The sequence below is a fragment of the Barbus barbus genome, assembly GCF_936440315.1.
Source record: "Barbus barbus genome assembly, chromosome: 9".
NCBI classification, from domain to species: Eukaryota; Metazoa; Chordata; class Actinopteri; order Cypriniformes; family Cyprinidae; genus Barbus; species Barbus barbus.
The window spans coordinates 15,016,048-15,042,807 of NC_136737.1; the positions used below are offsets into that span (position 1 = coordinate 15,016,048).

The 26,760-nt window shown below is 38.3% G+C and overlaps 1 protein-coding gene across 1 annotated transcript in view; it reads left to right on the plus strand.

The window, feature by feature from the left end:
* LOC306874753 (CUGBP Elav-like family member 5) overlaps positions 1–26,008 on the plus strand; it is a gene marked incomplete at its 5' end in the record, with an annotated part of 220,231 nt that extends 194,223 nt beyond the window's left edge. Inside the window, 6 exons of the mRNA XM_079424988.1 lie at positions 8,745–8,910; positions 22,998–23,213; positions 23,463–23,549; positions 24,205–24,348; positions 25,501–25,667; positions 25,747–26,008. Of these exons, the coding sequence (XP_079281114.1) occupies positions 8,745–8,910; positions 22,998–23,213; positions 23,463–23,549; positions 24,205–24,348; positions 25,501–25,628 (741 nt within the window). The 3' untranslated portion in view covers positions 25,629–25,667; positions 25,747–26,008. The remainder of the gene's footprint in view (positions 1–8,744; positions 8,911–22,997; positions 23,214–23,462; positions 23,550–24,204; positions 24,349–25,500; positions 25,668–25,746) is intronic.
* Between the last annotated feature and the right edge of the window lie 752 nt (positions 26,009–26,760).

Here is a 26,760-nt window from a genome sequence, read left to right on the forward strand (position 1 = left end):
CCAGAACAGCATAGCTACCACTTAGCAATGAACTAGCATAGCTAGTTAGCTCCACTAGCATTTTCTACGCTCTTCTCATTTCCTCACCTGAGCATAACCAGAAAGGGTCTCCAACAGGCATTCATTGTGCCTTCATAAACAGACAACAAACCACATAAACTAACATTTAGCTTCAGATATGGCAATGGTACATTTAGAAACGTGGAGGACGAGCAAATTAAGAGGCTCCTTCCACAAACACAGCTGTGCAGAGGATTACTGGGTTGAGCTGACAGCCAGTAAATTGGATTTTAGTCAGAGCAGAGGAGGGGGGCATCTGAGCGCAAATTGGAGGGGTAATAGTGCTGACAACATCGTGCCAAAAGACAGATGCGTTTTTTTTTTTTAAAGGTACATCTGACTCCTAAATCTGACAAACAGCTTATCATTCAGTAGTACATGAAGATGTTGGAAATATCAGATGTGGCCCCGTCCTCGTCTCTGGAGTGGAATGGGGGGTGTGACATAAACACGCGATGAAAGCGAGAAACATTCATTTTCTTTCAGACGCTCTTGTCAATACAAGCCGAACATCTTTTATCTGTCTATTTCTCACGCTGCCTCGTGTTTGATCTTTTTCCTTTTTCTGAGTGGAGCCATATTCATTTTCAACTTTTTTCTCTCTCTTTTTTTGGAAGATGAATAAAAGTGCGGCTGTTGATGGAAATCCAGAAAGATCTCTTTTAGTTGACGCCAATCACCAGAGACGGTGCATTAGATTAATATGACGCACAAATTACTTGAAAGCACTTCAGAATGTTCTGAAGCCAACATTAATGAGGGGAATGTTTGTCTGGGTATTTTTGGGAAGAGGGCACCGAAGAGGGGGGTGCATACTCTGCTATTGACCTACATTGCCCCCTGTTGTTGAGAAATATACTAGTGTTGGTTATTTGAAGGGTTTTTTATGCATCTTTTTATAGTTTTTGTATATGTATTGTATGAAAGCACTCCTTCTTATGGAGCATCTAGAAATAGGCAACATGATTGATGTATTAAATAGACGTATACAATCTCACCCCTCGCTCCTCAGTAGAATGTTGCATGCTTTACTCAAAATGTCTTTCTAGTCATAAATGGATACTTTGCAGAAATATGACTACTATATACTGTACATATAAACCACCCTCTTTGAGCAAATATATGGCATAGAAATATCGAAATGGATGTGCAATCAGACCCAAAACATATTTTACACAAGTATGCGAGTGCTAATGCTTTCAGCTATGTATGTTTGATTTTGCTTGCGTTGTGAAATGTAATATTTGGGTCAATACAGTTGCATGTTGCATTCTCTTCATTGCCACAGGGGGAGCTATAGTGTACATTACTGTAAAATGACTGTCTCTTTACATTTTTTCTTATTCAGGTCAATTATTCATGGTGGAGCAACAGTTTTTAGTAGGAATGTGCATCTACATAACTGAGGGCGGTGCAATACACATGCATAACCAACGGTACGATGCATTAAAGATACACATGAAGCAGCTACCGATACGAGGCAATATGATTTCTATTCGATTTAACACAATGCAATACGATGAAATATGAAGCTATGCAATTCAGTATGGTGCATATTTTTTGGTTCAGATAGACAGCAAATCATAAATAATTAACTTAAGTGCCTTCTGACGTTTTATTGTGATATGTCATATTCACGTAGCAGCAGTGGCAATCAGAGACCACACATGAGAAACAGTTTAGATAGGTGAAATCAATCTACATATAAAATATTGGTCACAATTTCACATTATTGGTAACTTTCTAAATAATAAAAGTATAGAAGACACTCAGAAACTTCTTAATGATTACAAACCTTTGAATGGTTTCATAGATTATATTGGAACTGATTACATACAGCATATTATGCTATATTGTTTGGATGATTTTCTGGAAAACAAGACAAAATACTGTTTAAGAAAGAATGTTAATTAGTCCCAAGCATTAATATCTGGGCTTACACACTTGGATATGTTTAGGACCTAAAACAAGTTCTGGTAGAACCAAAACTATGTTTGCACCATCACCATGTTTAGTCCTGAAGATGTGCTTTAGCAAACAGCAGAAAAAGAAGCAAGGCCGTTTCAGGCAATCTTACAGGGCCAGGGACCTTAATAACCGGGGTCCTCGCATTCAGCTCACTCCATTTCTCGTCTCTCTATAAATATCTCTCCAGTCATCCTGCCATTCTCCCTGTGCTGCAGCAGGGCCAGACTGACTGTAAGAGGTCATGTGTGATGCAGGCAGAGGTGGGCAGAGACACAGAGCAGCTCTGGGTAGATAATTGCCAAGTGATAAAGAGGTGATTGCCTGGTGGCACCGAGGGAGACTAATGCCATCGGCAAGCCATAAAAAACCCAAATGCCTGATACTAAACGAATGCCGTCGCCCAGGCAACTTCTTCTCGTGGCCGCTTCTGTTTTTTTTTCCCATTTTGAAGGAAGAAAAGGTTACGACCTCAGTGATGAAGACTTCGCTGAAGGCAATTTGGTCCCTTTTGCCTGTGCTTGAATGCTTCCTGTCTATTCAAGATGCTGGGTAAAGTTTTGGTTTAGAAATGTAGGACACCGGCAAGGGATAGAACTATCGCTTTTTATTTTAGTTTTTCATTTATATGTTTATTATTGAAATGTTGTTATATGCATGTCAATTTTATTTAATTTCTTTATTTTCTTAAATATGTGGGTATATAGTATTTATAGAGTTGTAACTTTTAGTTTTAGTTACTTTTTCTTATTTGTAAGTCGCTTTGGAAAAATGACAAAAGTAAAGTAAGTAAGTAAATGTGCAGGGATAGTTCACCCAGTTTAATTGTTGTAATTATTTGTAATTTTGTAATTATTTATAATTATTATTTCACTCTCACGTCATTCCAAACCTGTATGCTGTTTTTTGGGAGCAATTTTTTTAATGATTTTTTTACGCAGTGCCTCAATGTTTCCTCAGTACCTCATGTCAGAACCTAAATCACTTAAAATCACAAGTCATACAAGTCTTGCGCTATGTCACAAGTCGGAACCATTCATTTTCATTACATGGGAAAGAGCAGCTTGGACAATGCACTAAACATCTCCTTTTATATTCTACACAATAATAATAATAATAAGGTTTGGAATGGCAAATCGGTGTGTAATTAATGAGAACGTAAATTTTTGGCTTAATGTTTTTATTAAAGTTTTTTATGCAGCTCTTCCTACTCATTTGTCTGTGACTACAGACGTCGTCTACGCAAAACTATGCTATAATATCACCATAAAAGTAGGTCATAAAAGTCTTGCCCTATAGACAAGTCTTCAGAAGTTGAATGACACTTTGATGTCAGTAAACTGTAAAAATGTTATTTAATTTAAACACTGAAAATCTTGGTCACCATTCACTTTTATTTTATGGAAAAGAGTGGCTTGGACATTCCACTAAATTTCTCCCTTTATATTCTACGCAAGGGGTTTGAGTTTAGAACCACAAATGCATGGGTAAATAATAACAAAATGTTAATAATTGGCTAAATTGTTTATTATTATTATTATTCATGCTATTTATTTATATGTTGGAGATTTTTTACGGAGCTCATCCCGGTAGCTTGTAGTAACCACACCTAACAAGCCTTAAAAACTACACAAAATTGCCAAAAAACCATACAGTGAACCATACAACTCTTACTCTTTATTCCAAGTCTTTGGAAGTCATACGATACTTTCATGTCAGTAAAGTAAAAAAAAAAAAAAGTGTAATTTTAAACACTGAGAATCTTGGTCACCATTCACTTTTGGAAAAGAGCAGCTTGGACATTCTGCTAAATTTCTCCTTTTATATTCTATACAAGCATTTTGGGTTTATATATGGGAGTATATAAATTTACGTTATTTACGTTTTGGGAGTAAACATTGACAAAATATTTTTTTTACACAGCTCATCCCATGTCTTAAAAACTACACAAAATGGACATAAAATCTACATAAACGTGGGCCATACAACACTTGTCTTTATTCCAAGTCTTTGGAAGTTATGTGTTACTTTTATGACAGTAAATAAAAAATAAAAAAGTCTAATTAAAATCTTAGTCACCATTCACTTTAATGGGATGGAAAAGAGCAGCTTGGACATTCTGCTAAACCTGTCCTTTTATATTATTTTATAATTATATTTATTTTATATTTATAAGCAAGAAATAAAGTCATACAAGTTTGAAAAGACAAATAGGAGAGTAAAAGATTCATTTTTGGCTGAACTATATCTTTGAATAAGAATAACAGAGATACACGAGGTTTTTTTTAATAGTCTTGTTTTCCTCCGACAGCCAAAGGACCTTGTTTTTCTATTCTTTTTTTCCCTCCTTCTCTCCCCTCCACCTCCTCCAAGAACAAATTGATGTTGCTCACTTCTCCCCAACATAATTACATGCTTGGGCCTCCAATTTTCTGTTTTAATTCCTAAAGAGCAGAACTGAATGCCACATCGTTATCTGAGGCAATCTGGTGGCATTATCCGAGCCGTTCATGGAGGGAAATTACAATATGGAAGTTTTCAACTCACCGCACTATGCTCTGCCCAAAGCCTGTCCCTCTGGCTTTTAAAGGGTATTAGCAAACTGTCACCCAGCGAGAGCCAGCCAGCTTAACTCTGATGCCCATTCAGCACGAAGGAAGAGGCCGCGAGATGGGCACAAAAGCGTCTGATTACTGTGGCATGGCTATTACATGGCGGAGAGAGACTAGACTGTCTTGTCCCACCCTTGCCTGAACGTTGACAAATGCATTAAACCAGTGGACCGTGACCCATTTTTAAAATCGAAATTTGTTGCAAATTCGCCCAAGTAACAATTTAGCTATACGTGAAAAAATGTGATAAAATACACTTCTGTTAATGGTAGATTCTCTGAAAATATATCAAGTAAAAAGTATTAATACATTAAGCAGTTTCGAAAAAAACATCTCAAATAATTTTGATTAAATGTTTCTCTTGAAATGTTCTTACTCAGCATATTTGTGCTCCTTGTTTCCCCAAAACTGTGGATTTTACCTGAAGGATAATAGATGATCCTCAGCGGTTTGTTGATGGAATTATGCAAATGAAAGGAGGAGTTTATAGATAGTAATGCAGGCGAGGCTTATAGATTTGTTTTGTGGGTGGACGGCATCTTTCAGGCTCAGTGACAAGGCCAATGAGAGAATATGATTGCCTTTCTACTATCCAGAGATGAAACAGCGGCGGAGAGCAAAGCCTACATGAACAATATCATCCTCTGCATTCAAATGAAGAGTGGCAGCTGGATGATTATTGTATGAAGTAACATATTACTTTTGGCCTTATTTCCTCTATGGGGACTGTATGCTGTGATGTACAGGAATGTTGTTTGATTAGTTGCATTATTGTTTAACTGGATAGGAATATAATTTTATCTTGACCATGTTTTTTAAAGCATTATTCTTGCAAATAGACTTTAGTCAGAGTAGAGAGCATAGTTTAATTTGTCATGATGAAAACAGACATTGTGCATCCTGCCTCTATTGAAAATGTGTCTTTACAGTTCTAGTACGCCAAAAAAAAATTGATATGACTTATGAAACGCCATTCGTAACCCATTTTTCTTCTGTAATGAGATGTATTTCTGAGTGAAGAATATGATAGAATATAACTAGATTAGAAGAGATGAGTGATTTTGAATTCACAACCAGTTTTACTTCTGTAATGTGATGTGCTTCGGAGTGAAAAAGAGTATTTAACAAAAATATGATCTGAAAAAAATGGTAGGCTAAATTTGTATTTATTTATTTGAATTTTTTATTTTTGATGTTGGTGTTGTTATTGTTTTTATATTCACATAACCAGGGGCCTGTTTCAATAAGGAGGTTCAACCAACTCTGAGTTAAAACTTGAACTCTGAGTTGACTTACCCTGAGATGGGAAACTCTGAGTTTTCGGTTACAGAACAGCTGAACTGAGTTAGTTTACTCAACTCTAAGTAGGTTGACTCTGAGTTAAGCACGTGCACCACGACTATGAAAAGTCATGATCAGCGGAGCGCCGAAATTACGATTCACCATGGCAACAGCTCCCGCCAAAAAGACGTCAGCGCGCGTACCTCCGTCAATGCGTAACATTAATTCTTAATAACTGTCTATAACTTAATAACTGTTATAATATCTGAGGTGAAAACTGTAAATTATTGAACTAATATTCATTTTAATGGTATCTCATGGCCACAAAAAAAAAAAAAAAAGAAAAAGACAGAAAAAGAAACAAGAACGTGGCAGCAGCTAAAAATGAAGTATAAAAACACAATTGAATCAAGGTAAAGCTTTAAACATGAAAGGTTCATGGGTGTGGGCTAAATGACTTTACAGACATTTGACATTAAATATCATTCAGTGTCTATTTCAATGCGCTGCAGCTTTTTCCACATAGTCTAGCACTCTTTTCACATAATTAAATATTCTCTAATCCAACCTGTTACATTTCTTAATTAGGGTAATAAAATTAACTACTGACAAGAATGCATTGGGAGAACCTGGACCAGCACCACTGACAGATGAAGAGGAGATGGTCAAGTATTGGAAGATTTCTAAAATCCAAAAGTAAAAATAATAACTTTTGCTTTTGTATTAGGAAATAAAGATGAACAAAAATGTTTAATAATTTGCTTATTTAACAGCTGTAGTGGTGGTTATGGCTCGTACTACCCCTCCATCTGGCATCCTTCCATTTCATACAGTAATCATGCTTGTCATCAATGCATCCAACCACACTGGAAATCCTGAAGGAAATTCTGATTATTTCAGGTTACTTCCACAGGTCACAGAAAGATGTTATCAAGTGAACATCATTTATCAGATTAGCCTCATTTAAACCCATTGCTACACCATTGACCTACAGTCCTGTGATACTCCTCTTTGACGGATTTGTGCCCAGGAAACAATTCCCAGAAAGAGCGTGAGAGCGATGCACACTTTACTTAAAATCTGCATATCTTATAATGTGCTCTGCATCTCTGATGTTTAAAAGAAAACTACCATTTAAAATGGTACCGCTCAAATAAATATGCACATGAATACGGTGTAAAAAAACATATAATAACATAAATAATAGGCTATAAGGTATTTAGTCTTGTTTCCATGAAGGAAAAGAAAATTAAAATATTATTTTATTTTCCAAATTATCTGGCAATGGGGTAAGAAATTAAAATTAGCCTATTCTTGTTTCCGTTTGCATTACGATTATTTTTTTTACACTCTGTAGAACAATTTTATATTTTAACAAGACTAAATATCTAAAAAAAATATTTTCATGTATAGAAAATGCATCTTAACTTAAATTTTAAATGTTTGTACTTGAAATAAGACAAAAATACTCAGTAAGAAAAGCAATTTTGCGGCGTGAATGAATGAATGAGGTATTAAAACATCGCTTACACTTTAAAAAGGGGGAGGAGACCGAAATAAACTCTGGGTTTCCCGAAGAAAACCTGCTCCCGACCAGGTTAGGTTCACAGAGTAAGTTGCCATGGTAACTGACTCTGAGTATAAGTTACCTCTCTTTCAGAAACGGGCTTGACTTACTCTGCTTTCTCAGGTTTAACATACCTCCCATTCTGAAACCGAAAACCCAGAGTTTCCCTCATTTCAGGGTTAACATACTCAGAGTTTTCACTTAACCTCCTTTCTGAAACGGGCCCCAGCTAGTGCCAGCCTCATTTTAATTCCCAACAAATTAAATATCGCATCTGCTCTGACAAAAGTGTACAGCAGTACGGTGAAGTTATTAGAAGAAAACGTAGACAGGCCAGCTACAATTATTTTATTTTATTTTATTTTATTTATTTATTTAATTTTTTTTTAGAAACGACAAGATACACAAACACATTTCCAATGTGCAAAAAACCCCAGATATGACCTATGAAACAGCATTCGTGACAAATTTTACTTCTGTAATGTGATGCATATACGCATCACATTACAGATAAAATAAATGTATATATTTTTTTTTGCACCCTCAGATTCCAGATTTTCAAATAGTTGTATCTCGGCCAAATATTGTCCTATCCTAACAAACCATACATCAATGGATTTGTTTTTTATTATATCCCTAAATAGCTATTTTCATTCCCAGAAAACTGAATACTCTGGCAAAAGTCTATAGGTGCACAGTGATGTTATTAGAAAATACATGTACGATACATGTAAACAAGCATTTATACATGGGGTACGATCTGGATCTAATGGTCATTTAGTCTGGATCTAAGCTGGATCTGCTTCAATGTAACCATGATATATTCAGCCTTGATAGCTGTCACATCGTAGAGAAAAACGGGGGAGGGAAAAAAAGTTGCACTGTCAAGGCCATGAAGAAAGCATCACCTTAGAGTTTGAAAGGGAAAAAATGAATACAATTCAATTTTTCTGCTCCAAACTCCCAGGTCCCTTAAGGACTACAATAATATGTGCGTCGATCCCTCCATTAGAATGAGCCAGACCGACAGCTATTGAAATGTTTCGAGGGGGCTTGTGACAGCCCTCTGACTGGGAAGATGGACGCTTTCACTAAACATAGGTTGACACATTTTTCTCTTTTTCCGCTCTACTTTCTCCTCTACTCTGTGAAGCACTGCCTATCCATCATGCCCCCATGTAGCCTGTGTGCTTCTAGTAACTTTTCTCTCTCTCTTTCTCCCTCTCTGCTTTCTGTTTCTCTCTATCTCTATCCGGCAGCTGATGCAGCAGCAGGCGGCCCTCATGGCTGCCAGTCACGGAGGCTACCTGGCGCCCAGCGTGGCCTTTCCCACCACCCAGATCCATCAGATGGGGGCGCTCAATATCAACAGTCTGCCGCCCACCCCCATGACCCCGGTGTCGGGTGAGTTTCATCAGACACTGGGTGAGCAACTGTGCAACAGTTACATAAATTTCTTAAGGTTTTTTGTACAATCATTTGCCATAAAACAAAAAGTTAATTAACAGCGTAAATGTGAATAGTCTTTGAGATTTCGCTCTGAACAATAGTTGATACCACAGTGAAACATATTGGTATTGGTATTGTGAACAAAATTTCTGTGAGTGAAAAAGTAATTTGCTTTACATTTTACTTTTGGATTGACAGAACGAAAGCACAAAAACTATACATAATTTCACAAATTTCTTTAGTTATTCTCATACCACAATAAAAAACGTTTTTTCAGTAATTGACAGGAAATTGCTTCTAAACAAGGTAACCAAACCAAACGTATATAACCACTGCATTTGATCTCTTCCATAATTGAGCTGCAAAGTGAACCAGACTTTATGCCTGTAATTGACCTACGTGACCTAGATGTCAGTTGCATGGACAGCCGTGGAATTGCGGTTTCACATGGGAAATTAGTTTGAATATACTATGACATTCCAAAACAAGCACATTTCTTTCCTTGATTTTAAACAAATCAGCCCATATCAAGTTACAAAAACACCCACGCTGACATTTCCTAAATGGCAGACACACCAGATTGTTTTATTCGTCCTCAGAAAGCTTTGATAATCAGGACACACGACTGCTCTGATTGTCATTCCCAACACCCCGTTATCGTGCAATCTAAACAAACAGGAGATCTTATTGGATAATGGCCACTTTACAGCATTTGCTTATGTAGCAATATTGCACTTTTCCAATCCCTTCCGAAAGCATGCCACCCAGTGAATTATGCTCAGCTTTAACAAAGCTCATTCCTCTTTTGTCAACAGCACTGCTGTACCAATTTACACTATACACCATGACACCGGACAATATCATTTGTCATTCCCGGTAAAGCGCATAGTTTTGGCAACATATGAGTAGATTGCAGCAAACTGGCCGGCCGATTTCGAAGCACATTATTAGTTTCGTGGCTAATTGACTGACCGTGGAATGACAAAACGTTTGCGTTCTTATGCGAAGTTAAAACACACACTTTATTACCTGAGGGGCTGGAACAGCAAGACGCTCCCCCTGGCATCACATATAGATTTAATACGGTTCCATCTTTTACAAGCCGCCATCTAGTCCCATAAAAGCCTCATCCAATTAAAGCTCCAGAGCTGTCAAGACACACTTCTCTTCTGCGAGACTGAGGCTATCCATGTGTGGCATCACATGCAAATGTACTTACTTGCTACTTCAAATACTAAGTCAGAGAGATAGGACGGTTTGTCAAATGTTTTGTTAAGACACGTACAATGCAAAACATGCATTTTTTCCATCCCGGATCATCCATCACTCACTGCATGTTTGTTTTAGCAGCACCCATTGTATTAACAGTCCTGAAATTCACAGGACTACAAGACTGCAACTGTTTATATTATAAAATTATACAGTGATGCTACTGCATAGTTTTTTTTTTCATTATATATACCAAAAAGTACTGTGGTGGTACCATGGTACAGTTATGGCATCAGATGTTAATACTGTGGTACTATGATATACATGTCGCGGTCCTACTCCAACCGCTCCGAGCGGGATTTGAACCGCGGTCTCCGGCGTGGGAGGCGGGCGCTCTAACAAGGAGGCTAAAGGCCACAGCCTCTAGTGTCGGTCGCTAGAGCGCCACTTGAGATCGGGGAGTGAGGTTTAACCTGCACAGCACTTACCCGCTGGCCTCTGCTACATACATATAATGATATTTACATGTTACTCCTTTTATAGTGCTGTCAAACGATTAATCACGATTAATTGCATCCAAAATAAAAGTTTGTGTACTGTGTATATTTATTATGTATATATAAATACACACACATACAGTATATATTTTGAAAATATTTACATGTCTATATTTATATTCAATTACTTTATATATACAGTATATATATATATATATATATATATATGAACAAAACATTTTTCTGAAATGTATACATGCATGTGTGTGTATTTATATACATAATAAATATACACAGTACACAAACTTTTATTTTGGATGCAATTAATCGTTTGACAGCACTACTTTGATACTTCAAATATCCAAAGCATAGTATTACTATGTGCCAAAACATGGTAAAAATGTGGTATTACTATGGTAACTGTCACAAAATATAATAATACCATGGCAGATGGCCATGAAAACATGATAATATCTTGGTAAACGTCACAAAAACATGTCCATGAAATTATGGTAATGGCGTGTGACACAAAACATAGAATTACTGTGACAAATGTCTATAAAAACAATGGTAATGCCATGGTAAATGTTATAAAAACGTAGTATTACCATGATAAATGCTCATGAAACTATACTATTACCATAATAAATGTCATAATAATAAAACAGCATTACCATGTAAATTTCCATAAAACTACAGATACACCATGGTAAATGTTTATGAAACCACAACATTACCATGGTAAATGATACAACACATAATATGACCATGCCAGAGAGCTATGAAATCATGGTAATGCCATGCTAACTGTCACAAAAACATGGTATTACCATAGTATTGCCCATGAAACCCATCAAGTATCATGTATTAACATGGTAAATGTCAATAAACCATGGTAGTCACCTGGTATTTTCATGGTACAAAATTGTACCATGGTACTAGCATGGTATTTTGACAAGGTTTTTAATGTAATGAGCAGGGTTGTTTAGTTAATTGAAGCTAAAACCAAACAATAAAAAAACATTTTATTTACTTAAATTAAATAAATATAACATTAATTAATGTGAAGTAACAAAGTAACAAAAAATGTATATAATTGTATCCCAATGATACTAAAATAACATTGGTAATGTAATACCATGCTATGGGTTGTAATGTTTTTGGACTTGTATAGCTTGGTATTCTTAAGTAAGTACCTTGCTGTAAATACCATGTCCATAAAACAACAGCACCTCGTCTTTTTTTTTTTTGCTTTTTTTCTTTCTTGCAAAAATGATCCATCTCAGTGTAAAACAGCCACACTTGTATGTTTGTATTTTATCCTATTTGACTGGGATCAGTGTCATATTAACATGCAATACAGCTGCTGGAGTGAATTGGCTTCTCTTACACTGACTTAATTGAAAGAGACTGGCGGAGCTGCGCGGATCTCCTGTGGATGCGAGATGTGCTGAAATATGCACAGCATTGGACACGCTTCTGTGTGCGCATGTGAGCTCTGCTCAACTGATTGCCTTCCATTATTGAACCTATTGAAATCTGTTGCATTATTAATCCTGGGCAAGATAGAATGTCTGGCGTTAAAAATATTCCAAGGACTACAATAAATAAGATATTCATACGTTTTTTTCTAGTTCATTCATTCATTCATTTGCATCTCCCTGGCAGGCACAGCACCTCTGGTTTATTCAATACATCTGCCTGTGCAAACACACACACACACACGCTCACACACGCTCACACACTCTTATTGATTGTGACTTGTATATAAAGCATTGTGGAAGAACTGACTATACTAGAATCTGGTTGGATATTAAGTGCTAATGTTGCTGGAGAAATATTGAATTTCTATTTGAATAAACAATAAATGTTTTTGGATCAGGCTTTAAAAATGACTGAACAACTATTCTGTTGTGATGCAAAGAAGCCTGCTAACTTCCCTTTATCATGAAGTGGTTTTTAGGGAATTGTGCTGCAGTCTGAAGACATCTGGAAAGACCACAATTGAACGGCAGAACAGCTGTCACATCATCTGAGGCTGCTTTCAGATCTCCATCTTTTAGTTAATGCACAAGCGTGGAGTATTATTAGTGCGAAATATCCTCAGTGTTAGAAATAACATTAATGTGAAGTAACAAAATATTAGCAGAACATCTCATTTGGCTCAAGTGGAGTTACAGATTTGCAAAATTGGATTACAAAGTAGAGAGCATCTGGAAAGTATTATTAAGATATGGACTACAATGAAACATCGCAGAAAATCAGTCAAAAACATTACTTAATATGACTGACACAACCTGACTATATTTGTAATCTTACAAATGCAATCCTGATTCAAGTCGGATTCAGTCAAGGTTGTTTTGATTTGATTGTGATTCAAAATTGATTATTCAGTTACAATATCAACAGACCCAGTAATTATTACAGTATCATCAAACATAATAATATTAGTAATATTACTGCACTTTTTAGGTACATTATCAAGCATTTATTATTTTTATGATATATAATTTATTAATGCAGCATCAAGTCCTTATCAAATGTTTAAATCCTTATGGAAAAGGGACTGTAACAGTAGAATCGATATTGAATCTTTTAAACAAAATGCTAATTTTTACCACTTTTGTGCATTAACACTATTTAATAGTACGCATATATGATGAATAATATAGTAATAAATAATAAATTCTTCTTTTTCTTATGATAAATGCATTTAAATTTCATAATTTTGATGTGACATTTTTGTTGTTGTTTTTGTACATTAATAAATAATAATAACAATGATATTATTTAGTTATTTTGATAGATTTTGTACATTAACACTGTTTAAATAAATTAATAATAATAATAAATATGAAAAATATTAAATTTAAAATTCAATACAATAATACTAAAATTTATTTTAATATATTTTATTACTTAATATTATTATGATTTCAATATTGAATCTTTTAAAATAATTTACATTTACGTAAAATTCATATTCATAAATTTAATATATTTCATTATTGTTATTTCAATATTGAATCTTTTAAATTAATTTAATCTTTATAAAAAATAAACCTTGACAGGTAAAGTGATGGCATCAGTAGATATACCATGGTACTGAATGATTATATATTCATATACATGGTATTTACATGGCCCCCAAGGTAGTTCGGAGAATTACATGTCCGAGAAACAGTATTATCATGGCACTTTGTCCCCAACTTCAGCATCCAGGGTAACCTAGAAACCTGGACGTCGTCATCGAGAGGTAACACGGTGACATCCTGCAGTGCACGCGGCGTCTAGGAGTGCAACAGAGGGGTTAAGAGCGCTCGCTGAAAACAATGGCGCGGCCGCTCTATTAACAGATGTAAAGCACTTAAGCGCGATGGTGCGTACACACTCAGCCAGATGGCACCCTCTATTAGAGGATGTATCGCTACCATCATGCATGGTGATATTTTCCCCTATTTTGTTTCTTTTTTTATAAGAGTAATGTTCAGCAGGTGCAAGCTCTTGAGCTACAAAGAGCTCCAAGTCGATGGCATGACAGTCTAATTGTCAGCAGCGGGATTAAATGGCTTGAAACCGTGCAGCCAGGCTGGTCGCGTCATTCGTCTCTACCCTGAAGTTCGTACCCTGACACGGGCTTGATAGGTTTCGCAAAGCCCCCGTCCTGCTTTTTCCTGTTTAAATGGAGATGTGTCACAGACAGATGAGAGGCTGCTCTTTGGTTAAGCATATGTCGGATGTTTCTGTTGTGTTTAAAGCCCCGGACGAAGTTAATGAGGTGTCAGGTGCGGTATTTGCGAGCCATCCGAGAGGCGCAGAACATGATGGGGACGGTTGAGTTCACCTTGTGTGCCGTCAGGGTCATAAAACCCATTGACTTTGTTCTCAGTCTCGCGGGGCCGCAAAATAGAGATTGCGCTCATACGAAAGCCTGAAAGCGTTTCAAACGGAGCAGCTGCACAGGTTGTGTCGCATGCAGGTGTCCTCAAAGATGCTGTTTTAGGAAGCCACTGGTTGTAAAAAGCATTGTGTTTATGCATATTTTGTTTTGTAAAGTACTCGAAATGCATGTTTAGAGGCCTAGAGCTGCATTGACGTGTTTAAGATGTTAAAATGTTGTTAAAAGTTTCTACAGTGAAGATCATTTGGAGTAATAACTTCCAAATGGTTGAACACTAAGTCAAGTCAAGTCAGCTTTATTGTCAATTCTTCCACATGTACAGCACATACATACAGAGAATTGAAATTGCGTTACTCTCAGACCCTTGGTGCATACAGTTAACATTAAACACGTTCAGATACAGATAAATACAGTTTAAACATATGTACATACAACTATACAAATATACAAATGAGGATATTGTAGAAAAAAATAAGAATTAGATCGATAAAGTGGCATAAGGCGCCTGGCAGATAGAGTGCAAAACCAGTTAAATAAAAACAACACTGTGTAGATATATTTGTAGTGCAAAAGAGCTTATCAGTCTGAGGACATTGTAGAAAAATAAAAAAAGAGAGATAGATAAAGTGCATAAGGCACATGGCAGAATAGATGGAGTGCAAACCAGTTGAATGTACAAAAACAAAACTGTGCAGATTTGTTTTGTTTTGTTATGAGTGTAGTGCAAGAAGAGCTTATCAGTCTGTTGAAGTGACAAGTTGAAGTGACTGTTCGGATAGTTTTTGTCAGACTATCCGAAGAGGTAATTTGCTGTCAATGTTGGATGGGTAGTGATCAGCCAATGCTGCACAAGTGACTGGTGCCGGTCACAGTTTGTTGGTCGATGGGGGGGGTCCTATGGGTGTGTGTGTGGGGGACGGGACGGGACGGGAGGGAGTTCAGCTTCCTGACAGCCTGATGTATGAAGCTGTCCTTCAGTCTGCTGATCCTCGCCTGGAGACTCCGCAGTCTCCTCCCTGATGGCAGCAGACTGAAGAAGCTGTGTGTCGGGTGGGTGGGATCACCTGCAATGCGGAGGGCTCTGCGGGTGAGATGGGTGTTGTAAATGTCCTGGAGGGAGGGGAGAGTCACCAACGATCTTCTCAGCTGCTCTCACTATGCGTTGAAGTGACTTGCGGCAGGATGCGTTGCAAGCGCCATACCACACAGTGATGCAGCTGGTTAGGATGCTCTCGATGGTGCCTCTGTAGAAGGTGCACATGATGGGGGCCGGGGCTCTGGCTCTTCTGAGTTTGCGGAGGAAGTAGAGACGCTGATGTGCTTTCTTGGCCAGTGCTACAGTGTTGTTAGTCCAGGGGAGGTCCTCTATGATGTGCACACCCAGGAACTTGGTGCTGCTCACTCTCTCCACAGTCGCACCGTTGATGGCCAGAGGGGCATGCTGAGTGTGTACTCTCCTGAAGTCAACAACAATCGCCTTCGTCTTCTTCACATTCAGAGAGAGATTGTTGTCACTGCACCACCCGGCCAAACGGCTCACCTCGCTCCTGTAGTTTGTCTCATCTCTGTTGCTGATGAGACCCATCACAGTCGTGTCATCTGCAAACTTAATGAAAATGTTGGAGTTGTGTGATGGTGTGCAGTCGTGGGTCAGCAGAGTGAAGAGGAGGGGGCTCAGCACACATCCTTGGGGGGCCCCAGTGTTCAGTGTGATGGTGCTGGATGTGTTACTGCCGACCCGTACTGCTTGAGGTCTCCCGGTCAGGAAGTCCAACAGCCAGTTGCACAGAGAGGTATTGAGCCCCAGCTGGGCCAGTTTGTGAGTGAGCTGTTGAGGGATGATTGTGTTGAATTCTGAACTGAAGTCTATGAACAGCATCCTGACATATGAGTCTTTTTTCTCCAGATGTGTGAGGGCTGGGTGGAGGGCAGTGGTGATGGCATCATCGGTCGAGCGGTTGGACCTATATGCAAACTGGAAGGGGTCCAGGGAGGGGGGGAGGACAGACTTGATGTGGTGCAAGACTAGCCGTTCAAAGCACTTCATGAGGATGGGAGTGAGTGCTATTGGACAGTAGTCATTGAAGCAGGATGGAGATGACTTCTTAGGGACTGGAATGATGGTGGTAGCTTTGAAGCATGTGGGGACAACAGCCTGATTTAGTGAGATGTTGAAGATGTCTGTGAAGACCTCAGTGAGTTCCACTGCACAGTCTCTCAGTACACGCCCAGGAATGTTGTCAGGACCCGGAGCTTTGCGTGAATTGATCCTGCTGAGGGACCTCCTCACGCTGTCCGGGGACAGCGTCATCACCTGGTCACCGGGAGGAGGTGGAGTCTTCTGTGCAGTGGTGCTGTTTTGTGCCTCAAAGCGAGCAAAGAAGGCATTCAGCTCGTTCAGCAGGGGGATGGTGTTGTCACAGGTCTGTGGTGGGGGCTTGTAATCCGTAATGGTCTGTATCCCCTGCCACAGGCTCCGCGTGTCTCTGCTGTCGCTGAAACGATGGGCTATCCTCCTGGAGTACTGTCTCTTGGCCTCTTTGATGCCGCGGGATAGGTTGGCCCTAGCTGTCTTCAGGCCCTCCTCATCTCCAGCTCTAAAGGCAGCGTTCCGAGCCTTCAGAAGTCTGTAGACCTCCCCTGTCATCCACGGCTTCTGGTTGGCCCGGACAGTGATGGACTTTGTGACTGTTACATCATCAATGCACTTGGAGATGTAGGCAGTAACAGTCTCTGAGTACTCTTGGAGGTCTGTAGTGCTGTTGTATGTGGCAGCCTGTTTAAACATATTCCAGTCAGTGGTGTCAAAACAGTCTTGAAGTGCCTCTGACGACCCTTCCGGCATGACGACCCAATAACACTAAGACCCGCTGTTGCATTTCTGCAGCATTCAGACTAAATAGGCTCATATTCACACTGATTTATATATTTTTTGGATTGTTGCCATTTTTCTGTCTCCAAACTTAGATGCAAAACAGTCCCCAATGGTGTCAGTAGGCAGAAATTGTTTTGTGGCATGCTGGGAGATTGAATTTGTAAATTATTTCATGCCAGACATGTTAGTATGACACATTTTAGATTGTGTTCTGCTATAAAATGTAGTTTTAATCCATATTTAGTGAAAAATAAATATTTAATAACTTTAAACAAATATACAATGCTGCTACAGTTGGTCTCTGTGATTAAAGTAATAGTTTGCCCAAAAATTTAATTTCTGTAATAATTTACCACATTAATGAATATAAATATATATTAAACAAACAAGCAAAAAAATCTGTAGAACACAAAATCAAACGTTTAGCAGAATGTTCACACTGCTCTTTTACATACAATGGAAGTGAATGGGGACTGGAGCTGTTAAAGGTTAGTTTGCCCAAAAATGAAAATTAGCCTGTGTTTTATTCCGCCTCGAGGCATCCTGGGTGTATATGACTTTCTTCTTTCGGACGAATCCAATCAGAGTTATATTAAAAATTGTCCTGGCTATTCCAAGCGTTATCATTGCAGTCGGTGGGTGTTTTTGTTCAACAGTCCAAAGGACGTCAAATAAAGTGTGCGCATCCACAGTAAAACGTGCCTCACACGGCTTCGGGGGGTGAATAAAGGCCTCCTGTAGCAAATCCATGTGATTTTGTAAGAAATGTATATATTTATAAAAAGTAATAAACACTTTTCTCTATCTGTCGTACGTGGAAGTCGTTCCGGCGGATGACGTAGGACGTATGCATCGTGCGCGTCTCTGAGATATGCTAGTCTCACGAGTTTGTTCACAGTAGCAAAGGAATCAAAGTTTCCTTACTTTGGCAAAGGAAAACCAGCCTCCTCTTGGCTTATATAGAAATCCTCTGACATTTTTTCTTTACAAATCCTCGGTTTGTGCTTCTAGTTCATTACCGGCGTTTTGTTTTGTTGTCTCTCCGCGTTCGTCACTAATCACTCAACGTCGATGTCCTACGTCATCCGCCGGAACGGAATCCGCGTATGACAGTTAGATGTAGTGAGAGAAAAGTGTTTATTACATTTGAAACATGGATATTTTTCTTACAAAAATGCATGGATTTGCTACAGGAGGCCTTTATTCCCCGGAGCCGTGTGAGGCACATTGTATTATGGATGCGTGCACTTTATTTGACGAAAACACCCACCGACTGCAATGATAACACATGGTATAGCCAGCACAATTTTTAATATAACTCAGATTGTATTCGTCTGAAAGAAGAAAGTCATATACACTTAGGATGCCTCGAGAGTGAGTAAAACTAACCCTTTAAGCTCCAAAAATGACCATAGAAGCACCATGATTTTGTGTTTGATGGAAGAAAGTAAGTCATACAGTTCTGAAAAGACCTGAAGGTGAGTGAAAAATGCCTAAATTTGCATTAAGAGTGAATTGTGATCTAGTTTGTAGCTGCCAGACGGACAGTGTAGTAGAACCAAATTTAGTTAAACTGCCATTAAAGTACTCATGACTGCATTTGTGGACTAGCATAAAGAATCTCATTTGCTTTACATTATATACATAGCAAACCTCTTTATGAATTCAAGTGTAAATAAACATACTGTATTAAAATATGGATGTAATGGGAGTTAGTTATTGTGATTGGTTTGGCTGCAGTGCTAACCGATACAGTTCCAGCGCTCCTTGTTGATTTCAGTGTATAATTTGCATAATAAATCCTTTTGGTGCATATGGTAAGCTGTTCCTCATTGTAGTCACCATCGGGTACAAATCAGCATGATGCACTGAGGGCAGATTGCAGTAATGTAAATCCAATTACACTTCCCCCTTGAAATAACAGTATTTGCAGAATACTCAACATCTCGTAGTGCTCAACATACTAACGGGGTTGACAGATAAAAGATTTGTTTAATAACAGATGGATTCATTCTGGACTTTTGGAATTGGTTGCCAAAATAGACTCCATCTGGAACAAATTGCTGTGATATGGACCACACCGAACCACAAAGGGAAGGATGATACAGTGCATACTTGGATCTACACTAAGAACCGCCTATTTTGATCTGTGAATTGCATGTCATAAGGACACAGGAAGACTGCAAAATGTTTACATTCTAATAGTAAACTGACATGTTGCTTGATTTTTCAGTTTTTAAGATTATGAACATTAGCTCTTAAACCTGGTTATTATGTACATTTTCAGAAGTGACCTGCTCTGTCATGTCTGTCAGCTCGCTGTCTGTGTCCTCTCTGCTCTGTGATGTTTTTCACTCCGTAAGAAAATGAACGTGTTGTTGCAAGAGCGCATGAGAGGCTGGAAATGGACGAGATGAAGCATGATTGGAACACCAGATGTGTCGCATCCTTGAGCTCGAGGATAAAATAAATGCTTCTTTCAGTAAGATCAAACAAAGAAAAGAAAATAGTAGCATATTAATTATTGGGGTGGCCAATCAGATGTCAGGGGCCACCGTGGACACGCCTCTGGCTCCGCCACTGGTAATAAGTATGCACATGATGTCACTGTTTTCGCAAATTTGCGTTTTTGTAGTTTACGCAAAGGTAAACGAATGGTATCATTTTCAAAAACTTGCACTTTGAAACCAGCTTTCAAAGTTTGCATTTTCAAGCGTGTAAATGAATGGCCAAAATGCATAAAAATGTTCAGTGTTTAGTTGAAAATGGTGTTATGTAAATGCCTCTAACATATATTAAAATATAGGTTAGGAGAATGTTAAGAGAAACATTCTATTTATAATTTAATTTGTAGATCTTGGAGAAACATTCATTTAAAAAAAAAAAAAGAGAGTAAAAAGAAGTCAATCGAACTCAAATTGTCATTGTTAGCTTAGCCACATGCTAACATCAAACTTTAGAAATCAAGTGACAACAGTCTTCTAAAAAAACCGCTACTGGTTCATAAAAACAAGGTAAAAGATATTGGAATATCATAGAGGTTTGGAGTAAATTAGGAAATGTCCCAAAGGAAACGTTCAATTGATAATCTTTAGAACTTAGATAAATCTTTAATTTCATTCAGTACCAAAAGTAACAGTAAAAATAGCTTAATCTAATTCAAATTGTTATCATTAGCAACATGCTAATGAAATCTGTTATACAATTATACAGAATGCGAAGCACAGGGCTGTGAAATGAAATGAAAAATGTCTAGAGGCGTGTTTTTTTTTTTTTAAAGAACTTCTAGCTTGTGAGTTGTGTTTTTAGAATGGTGTCTCGTGCACAAAACACATCCATCTAATGCATGTTTACTGTACATAGAGAACAATGGAAAAGCAGTGTGGTGGAATGCAAAAACGTGTTCTGTGTGAACTACCCTCTTTTTCCCAGCTACACTGTGTACCCTGAGTCATATCATTTGTCTTGTCTTACTAGCTTTTTTTGATGTCTACTGAAGTTTTATTCCTCAACCAGAACATGATCTGAGTTTGTGTGACTAGCTCAGTCTGTTTCCTAACCTTCCTGCGGGCTGGATCCTCCCGTCAGCATTCAGCTTTTCCAAACTGTCACATCACAATGATAGATTCTCAACATTATAACAGCACGCAGCTGCCGCTCGGCCCCGCACGTGTGGTTGGTTCGGCTGAGGCAGCCTGTCGGACATCCCCGAATGCGCCCGGTCTCCTGGGCTCCGGGAAGAATGGGGCAGAGGCGTCAACTAATTCATCAATGTGCCGTGTGGGAAGCAAACAATTGCGGAAAAGCTTAGGAACAGGAAATAGCACAAATGAGAGTAAAGAGCTCTCCTCGGCCCACTGGAATTCCCCCAGGTTACAGCAGTGGGAGGTTTGAGTAGAGTTTTGGGAACCTTTACGTTCGATACGAGCCTGGTTCACACTCTGTCATGCTGTAAGTGAAGCTGGCTGGGTGGACGATCAGCCTGGTTGAATCCATCGGCTCGGTCATATTTCTATAAAGACTTTTCTATAGGGTCGTTTGCCACATTGTAATTGAGGCATGCTGGGGGTTTCCATGACGACCGTCCTCTATGTCCAGCATTGTTCGCGGGTACAGATTGAAATGGTATCCTATGGGAACTGTTTTCTAGTTTGTACTGATGCACAGCCACAGCTCTGAAACACTCAAGGCTTGGGATCAAACACAGACTTGTGCTGGGAAGGGCCTATTAAACGATTCATTTGCAGATTGTCACAAAATAATTTTTTTAGTCTGTTTTGTTGTAACCAATTTGTTTTAGTCATATAGACGATATAGAATGACTGACTGATCAGCAGTTCATCTACATTTATCTCCATGCCATGCCAGAGTTATTATATTAATAATAAAACTTTATAAATGTTATTATATAAATAGTGCTGTATCTTAACTTTAATATATCAATAATTAAAATGTATTAATGAATGTATTGTAATGTATTATTAAATAATGAAACTAAACTTAATGAATAAATAATAAAATATAGTACATCAATTATATTAACAATTGTAGTAAGGTTAATTGAAAAGAAACTAAAAATAAAGATGTATAATAATGATGAAAGAATAAGGGTGATTTTGTGTGTGTGTGTGTGTGTGTGTGTACACACTGCTGCTCAAAAGTTTGGGATCAGTAAGATTTTTAATGTTTTTTTAAAGAAGCTTCTTCTGCTCATCAAGCCTGTATTTATTTGTTCAAAAATACAGAAAAAAAATGTTATTTTGTGAAATATTATTGCAATGTAAAATAAGTTTTCTGTTTTAATATGCTTTAAAATGTCATTTATTTCTGTGATCAAAGCTGTATTTTCAGCATCATTACTCCAGTCTTCAGTGTCACATGATCCTTCAGTAATCATTCTAATATGCTGATTCATAATCAATGTTGGAAACCGTTATGCTCTATATATATATATATTTTTTTTTTTTTTTTTTTTTGGGGGGGGGGGGGGGGGGGTTCCTGGGGGTACTGTGATATTTTTTTAGGATTCTCTGATTAATAAAAAGTTAAAAAGAACAGCCTTTACTAAAAAAGAGAGAAATGTTACAATATGCAATGCTATTCAAAAGTTTGGGGTCAGTATGTTTTTTCTTTCTTTCTTTTTTTTTAAAGAAATTAATAAGAATTTCACAGAAATAAATTCTATTTTAAAGTATATTAAAATAGGAAACCAATATTAGAAATTGCAATAAGATTTCACAATATTACTGCTTTTTCTGTATTTTTGATTGAATAATATATATATATATATATATATATATATAGATAGATAGATAGATAGATAGATAGATAGATAGATAGATAGATAGATAGATAGATAGATAGATAGATAGATAGATAGATAGATAGAGATGTGGGATGAGTTGTTGACAGTTTTCAATTCTAAATCATTCTCTTTTAGCTAGTTATCAACAGCATTCTCTTTATAGGTATACATATAAATTTTCTATGCTTTAATATGGAATTGCAAACTTTTTGCACACTTTGTTTGGAAACTGTACCAATTTACAATGTGCTGTCTGTGTTTGTTTTCCTTGCTCAGCAGGCCTCAGCTCACCGCCTGCCAACATCACCACATCAGCCGTCCCCAGCATTGTCACTCCTATCGTCAACGGCTTTACCAGCATCCCTCACCAGCCCAACGGACACCCTGCGGTCGAGGCCATGTACACCAACGGACTGCCCCCTTACTCCACCCAAAGCCCCACAGCTGCGGACACCCTACAACAGGCCTTCACCGGGGTGCAGCAATATACAGGTTCACTACCTTAATGAGCCTTCTCTCTCTCTCTCTCTCTCTCTCTCTCTCTCTCTCTCGCGCTCTCTCTCTCTCTCTCTCACACTCTATTCTATTTTTGTGCTACTTACTTAAAATGGGTGGTTGTTTTTGACCAACCATGCGTCAGTTTGTCTTTTTTTTCTTTCTTTCTTTCGAGTAGCCTTGTTCAATGCTGTATCACATAAATCCAGGCTGTGTTCTCACACAAATTTCTCTTTGCACATACAGCCATCTACCCAACGACCACACTGACCCCTATTGGCCAAAGCTTGCCCCAGCCTCCGCAAGTCATTCAACAGCAGCAGCAGAGAGAAGGTGAGGGTGAGAGATTTTTCATTTGTTTTGGCATAAGGATCAATACTACATGCATGATGATGAGTGAATAGTTCATTATACTGAAATAATTGCAAATTGCATCTTCCATTAAAGTAGTTCACGCAAAAAAATGAAAATTTGCTGAAATTTACTCACTCTTAGGCCATCCAAGATGTAGATGACCTTGTTTCTTCATTGGAAGAGATTTGGAGAAATTCAGCATTCCATCACTTTCTCACCAGTGGATCCTCTGCAGTGAATGGGTGCCGTCAGAATGAGAGTCCAAACAGCTGTATCACATAATCTACAAGTAATCCATATAACTCCAGATGTTACTTGATGGACTGGAGTCGCGTGGATTATTGTGATGTTTTTATCTGCTGACTGTATTCTGATGGCACCCATTCACTGCAGACAATCCTGTTCTGATTAAGAAACAAATTCATCTACATCTTGGATTGCATGAGAGTGAGTAAATTACCATTTTGGGATGAACTACTCCTTTAATGCTTTTTTTAATTGCTAGAATATGCATTATAAATAAACAAAAATATTTAGTATTTAAAAAATGTCATGTTTTAGCATATTGATAAAAACATAAAAATGTATTTTGAATGGAGACTCCACAGTGAGTAACAACGTTTTTATGTTGCAGGACCAGAGGGCTGCAACCTCTTTATCTACCATCTACCGCAAGAATTTGGCGACAACGAACTCATGCAGATGTTCCTCCCATTTGGTACAGTCATCTCCTCCAAGGTCTTCATGGACAGAGCCACCAACCAGAGCAAATGTTTTGGTGAGACAACTCAACATGCATATTCATTTCTATGTTCGATATCTAAATATCAGGGTATTAATCTGCCTAGCCTGATTCAAGGATCAATGTGAAACTTAAAATATCAGTAAAAAGTACAACAAAAAACTGTAAAAATATTTGATTACAGCAACTCCAGAACAAGTATTGCATAAGTGAGTTAAGTAATGTTTCCGCATATAGCCCATCCCAAAACAACCAATAATCGGTCTCTGTCCGTTTCACAGTGTAAACTGCATTCTGTATTCTGTGTCAAGCCACAAACCGGAGCGCTGCCTTTTAAAAACCCCTGAGCCAGAAAAAAAGTCCTAAGTGAAGCAACAAGGCCCATTATGGATCAACATCTGTTCCCGCTCCAGGGGGAGACATTTCCCAAGCCACAATTAATAGCAGCTCCCGTCTCCTGGGGGAGGTTAATAAGATATAAATTTGTGAAGTAGGACCTATTTGCGGTATTGACTTATACACTATGCATTTACTGCATAATGTCAGGTCTGGGTAACAGGCGCTCGGTAGAGTAATTAATCTGCGGTGGGGGCCGCGGCCCAAGATGGACCGATGGGACTTGGCTGAGAGCACTGACATACATAGATTCTCTATTAAGCAGCCTTGTGGCTTTATCCCCCACATCACCTCCATGTGGACCTTCTCGTCTTGTAGATACAAGCCTCGAAATGGGGGCAGTTCCAGGCGACGATTAGGCGCCTAGGCCACTCTGCTCCCAGGTGGCTGATGGTCGATGAAAACGCCCGCTGTTTTTTTTCACTGCCGGTTCCTGATGATGCATCCTCACTTCATTTTGGCTTTTTGATCGCTGGCTTGTAAAAGCCTATGGGTTTGAACGGGAAGCTGGGGATGTCATGGACGAATGTGGTTTGCATGCTGTGGGTGGCCCCGTTTCGGAGTCCTGTGGGGCGATTTGTCCCTGTTCTATACCACCAGTGGCTTATATATGCTCAAAACTAGCCCACACAGATGCATATATGGTGATTTTCCAGAGTTCCAAGTGGAAATAAGTTAATAAAAGAGCCATTTTTGACTTGTTGGAAACTTTACAGCTTTAATAAGATGTCTTGTAATCAATTTTAGCACCTGAGCGACGTAGTTCATGTCTGTTCTCGTGATCTCTTGCAGGCTTCGTTAGCTTCGACAACCCAGGAAGTGCACAGGCTGCTATCCAGGCCATGAACGGCTTTCAGATCGGCATGAAGAGGTTGAAAGTGCAGTTAAAACGGCCGAAGGATGCGAGCCGCCCGTACTGACAGGGCCCAACCCACACAGGGCTCTCAGCAACAGCACAGGTAGCCCTTTTGAAGACCACACACGATTTTTAACAGGAATACATTCTTGATATTATTTAGAATTTGGTTTTCTTTGCAGGATTTGAAGAGTGAAATCTCAAAAGGAATTTAACTTTTTCTTTCAAAACAAACAAGAACAACATGAATGGATTTTTTTGAAGACATATCAGCATTTATTTTATGAAGATGTTCGGTATAGAGGAGGCGGTATTGCAGGTGAACCGGCACCCGTGGACAAACCACACTCGGCACAGCGCACGAAAGACAAGTGGAAGAACCCTCTAAAGACAGAGAACTCAACATGTCCTGTCTCTCGCTGAGCTTCGCACCGTCAGTCAAGCAACAAACAAAAAGAAAAAAAACAAGCGAGAACAACTTCGATTTCTATATACATATTATACACACATATGCTATTTAAAGGAAGAGGCGCTTATGGCTTTTATTACACTGGACAAATGAGGGTTAAACTTGAAGACCAAGGGAAAATGCAGTGGAAAAAAAAAAGCTCTTCTTGTCCCGCTAGTGGACTTTCTTTCTCTTTTCCTCTTACCTTTTCTTCTGTCACCGTCTTTCAGCAAACGCAGGACATTCTGTGGTCACAGAGGTTTCCATGCCCTCAGTGAAACTGATAAATCTTTCACCCCAAAGGGACCAAAGGACCAAACATTTTTATTCCTCAACAGATATATATGGTATTAATAACAATACTAATACTACAAACTAATACTAACAACATAAGTTTAAAGAAGAAAAAAAAAGCATAAATATTCACTTCAGGTCGGAAGAGGGAAGGAATTTTGATTTCTTTTCCTTTTACATTTATAGCTACTGGGTTTCAGAATATTTAAACAAAATAGAAAAAAAAAATGAAGAAAAAAAAAAAGTATTTTAAAAGCTATACTATTTTAGTGGAGTAGAATATGTGGATTGGAGATTGTTAGGAGCATGTTCAGCCATTTTCATCCATGAAGAAAAAAAAACAGTCCATCATCCATGTCAGAAATAGGCCCATATTCCAGAGAACAAATGCTGAGTATAACTATATATGCATGTGCGAAGTGTTGCTGGTTTAGAGAAACCTTGGGTAGATATT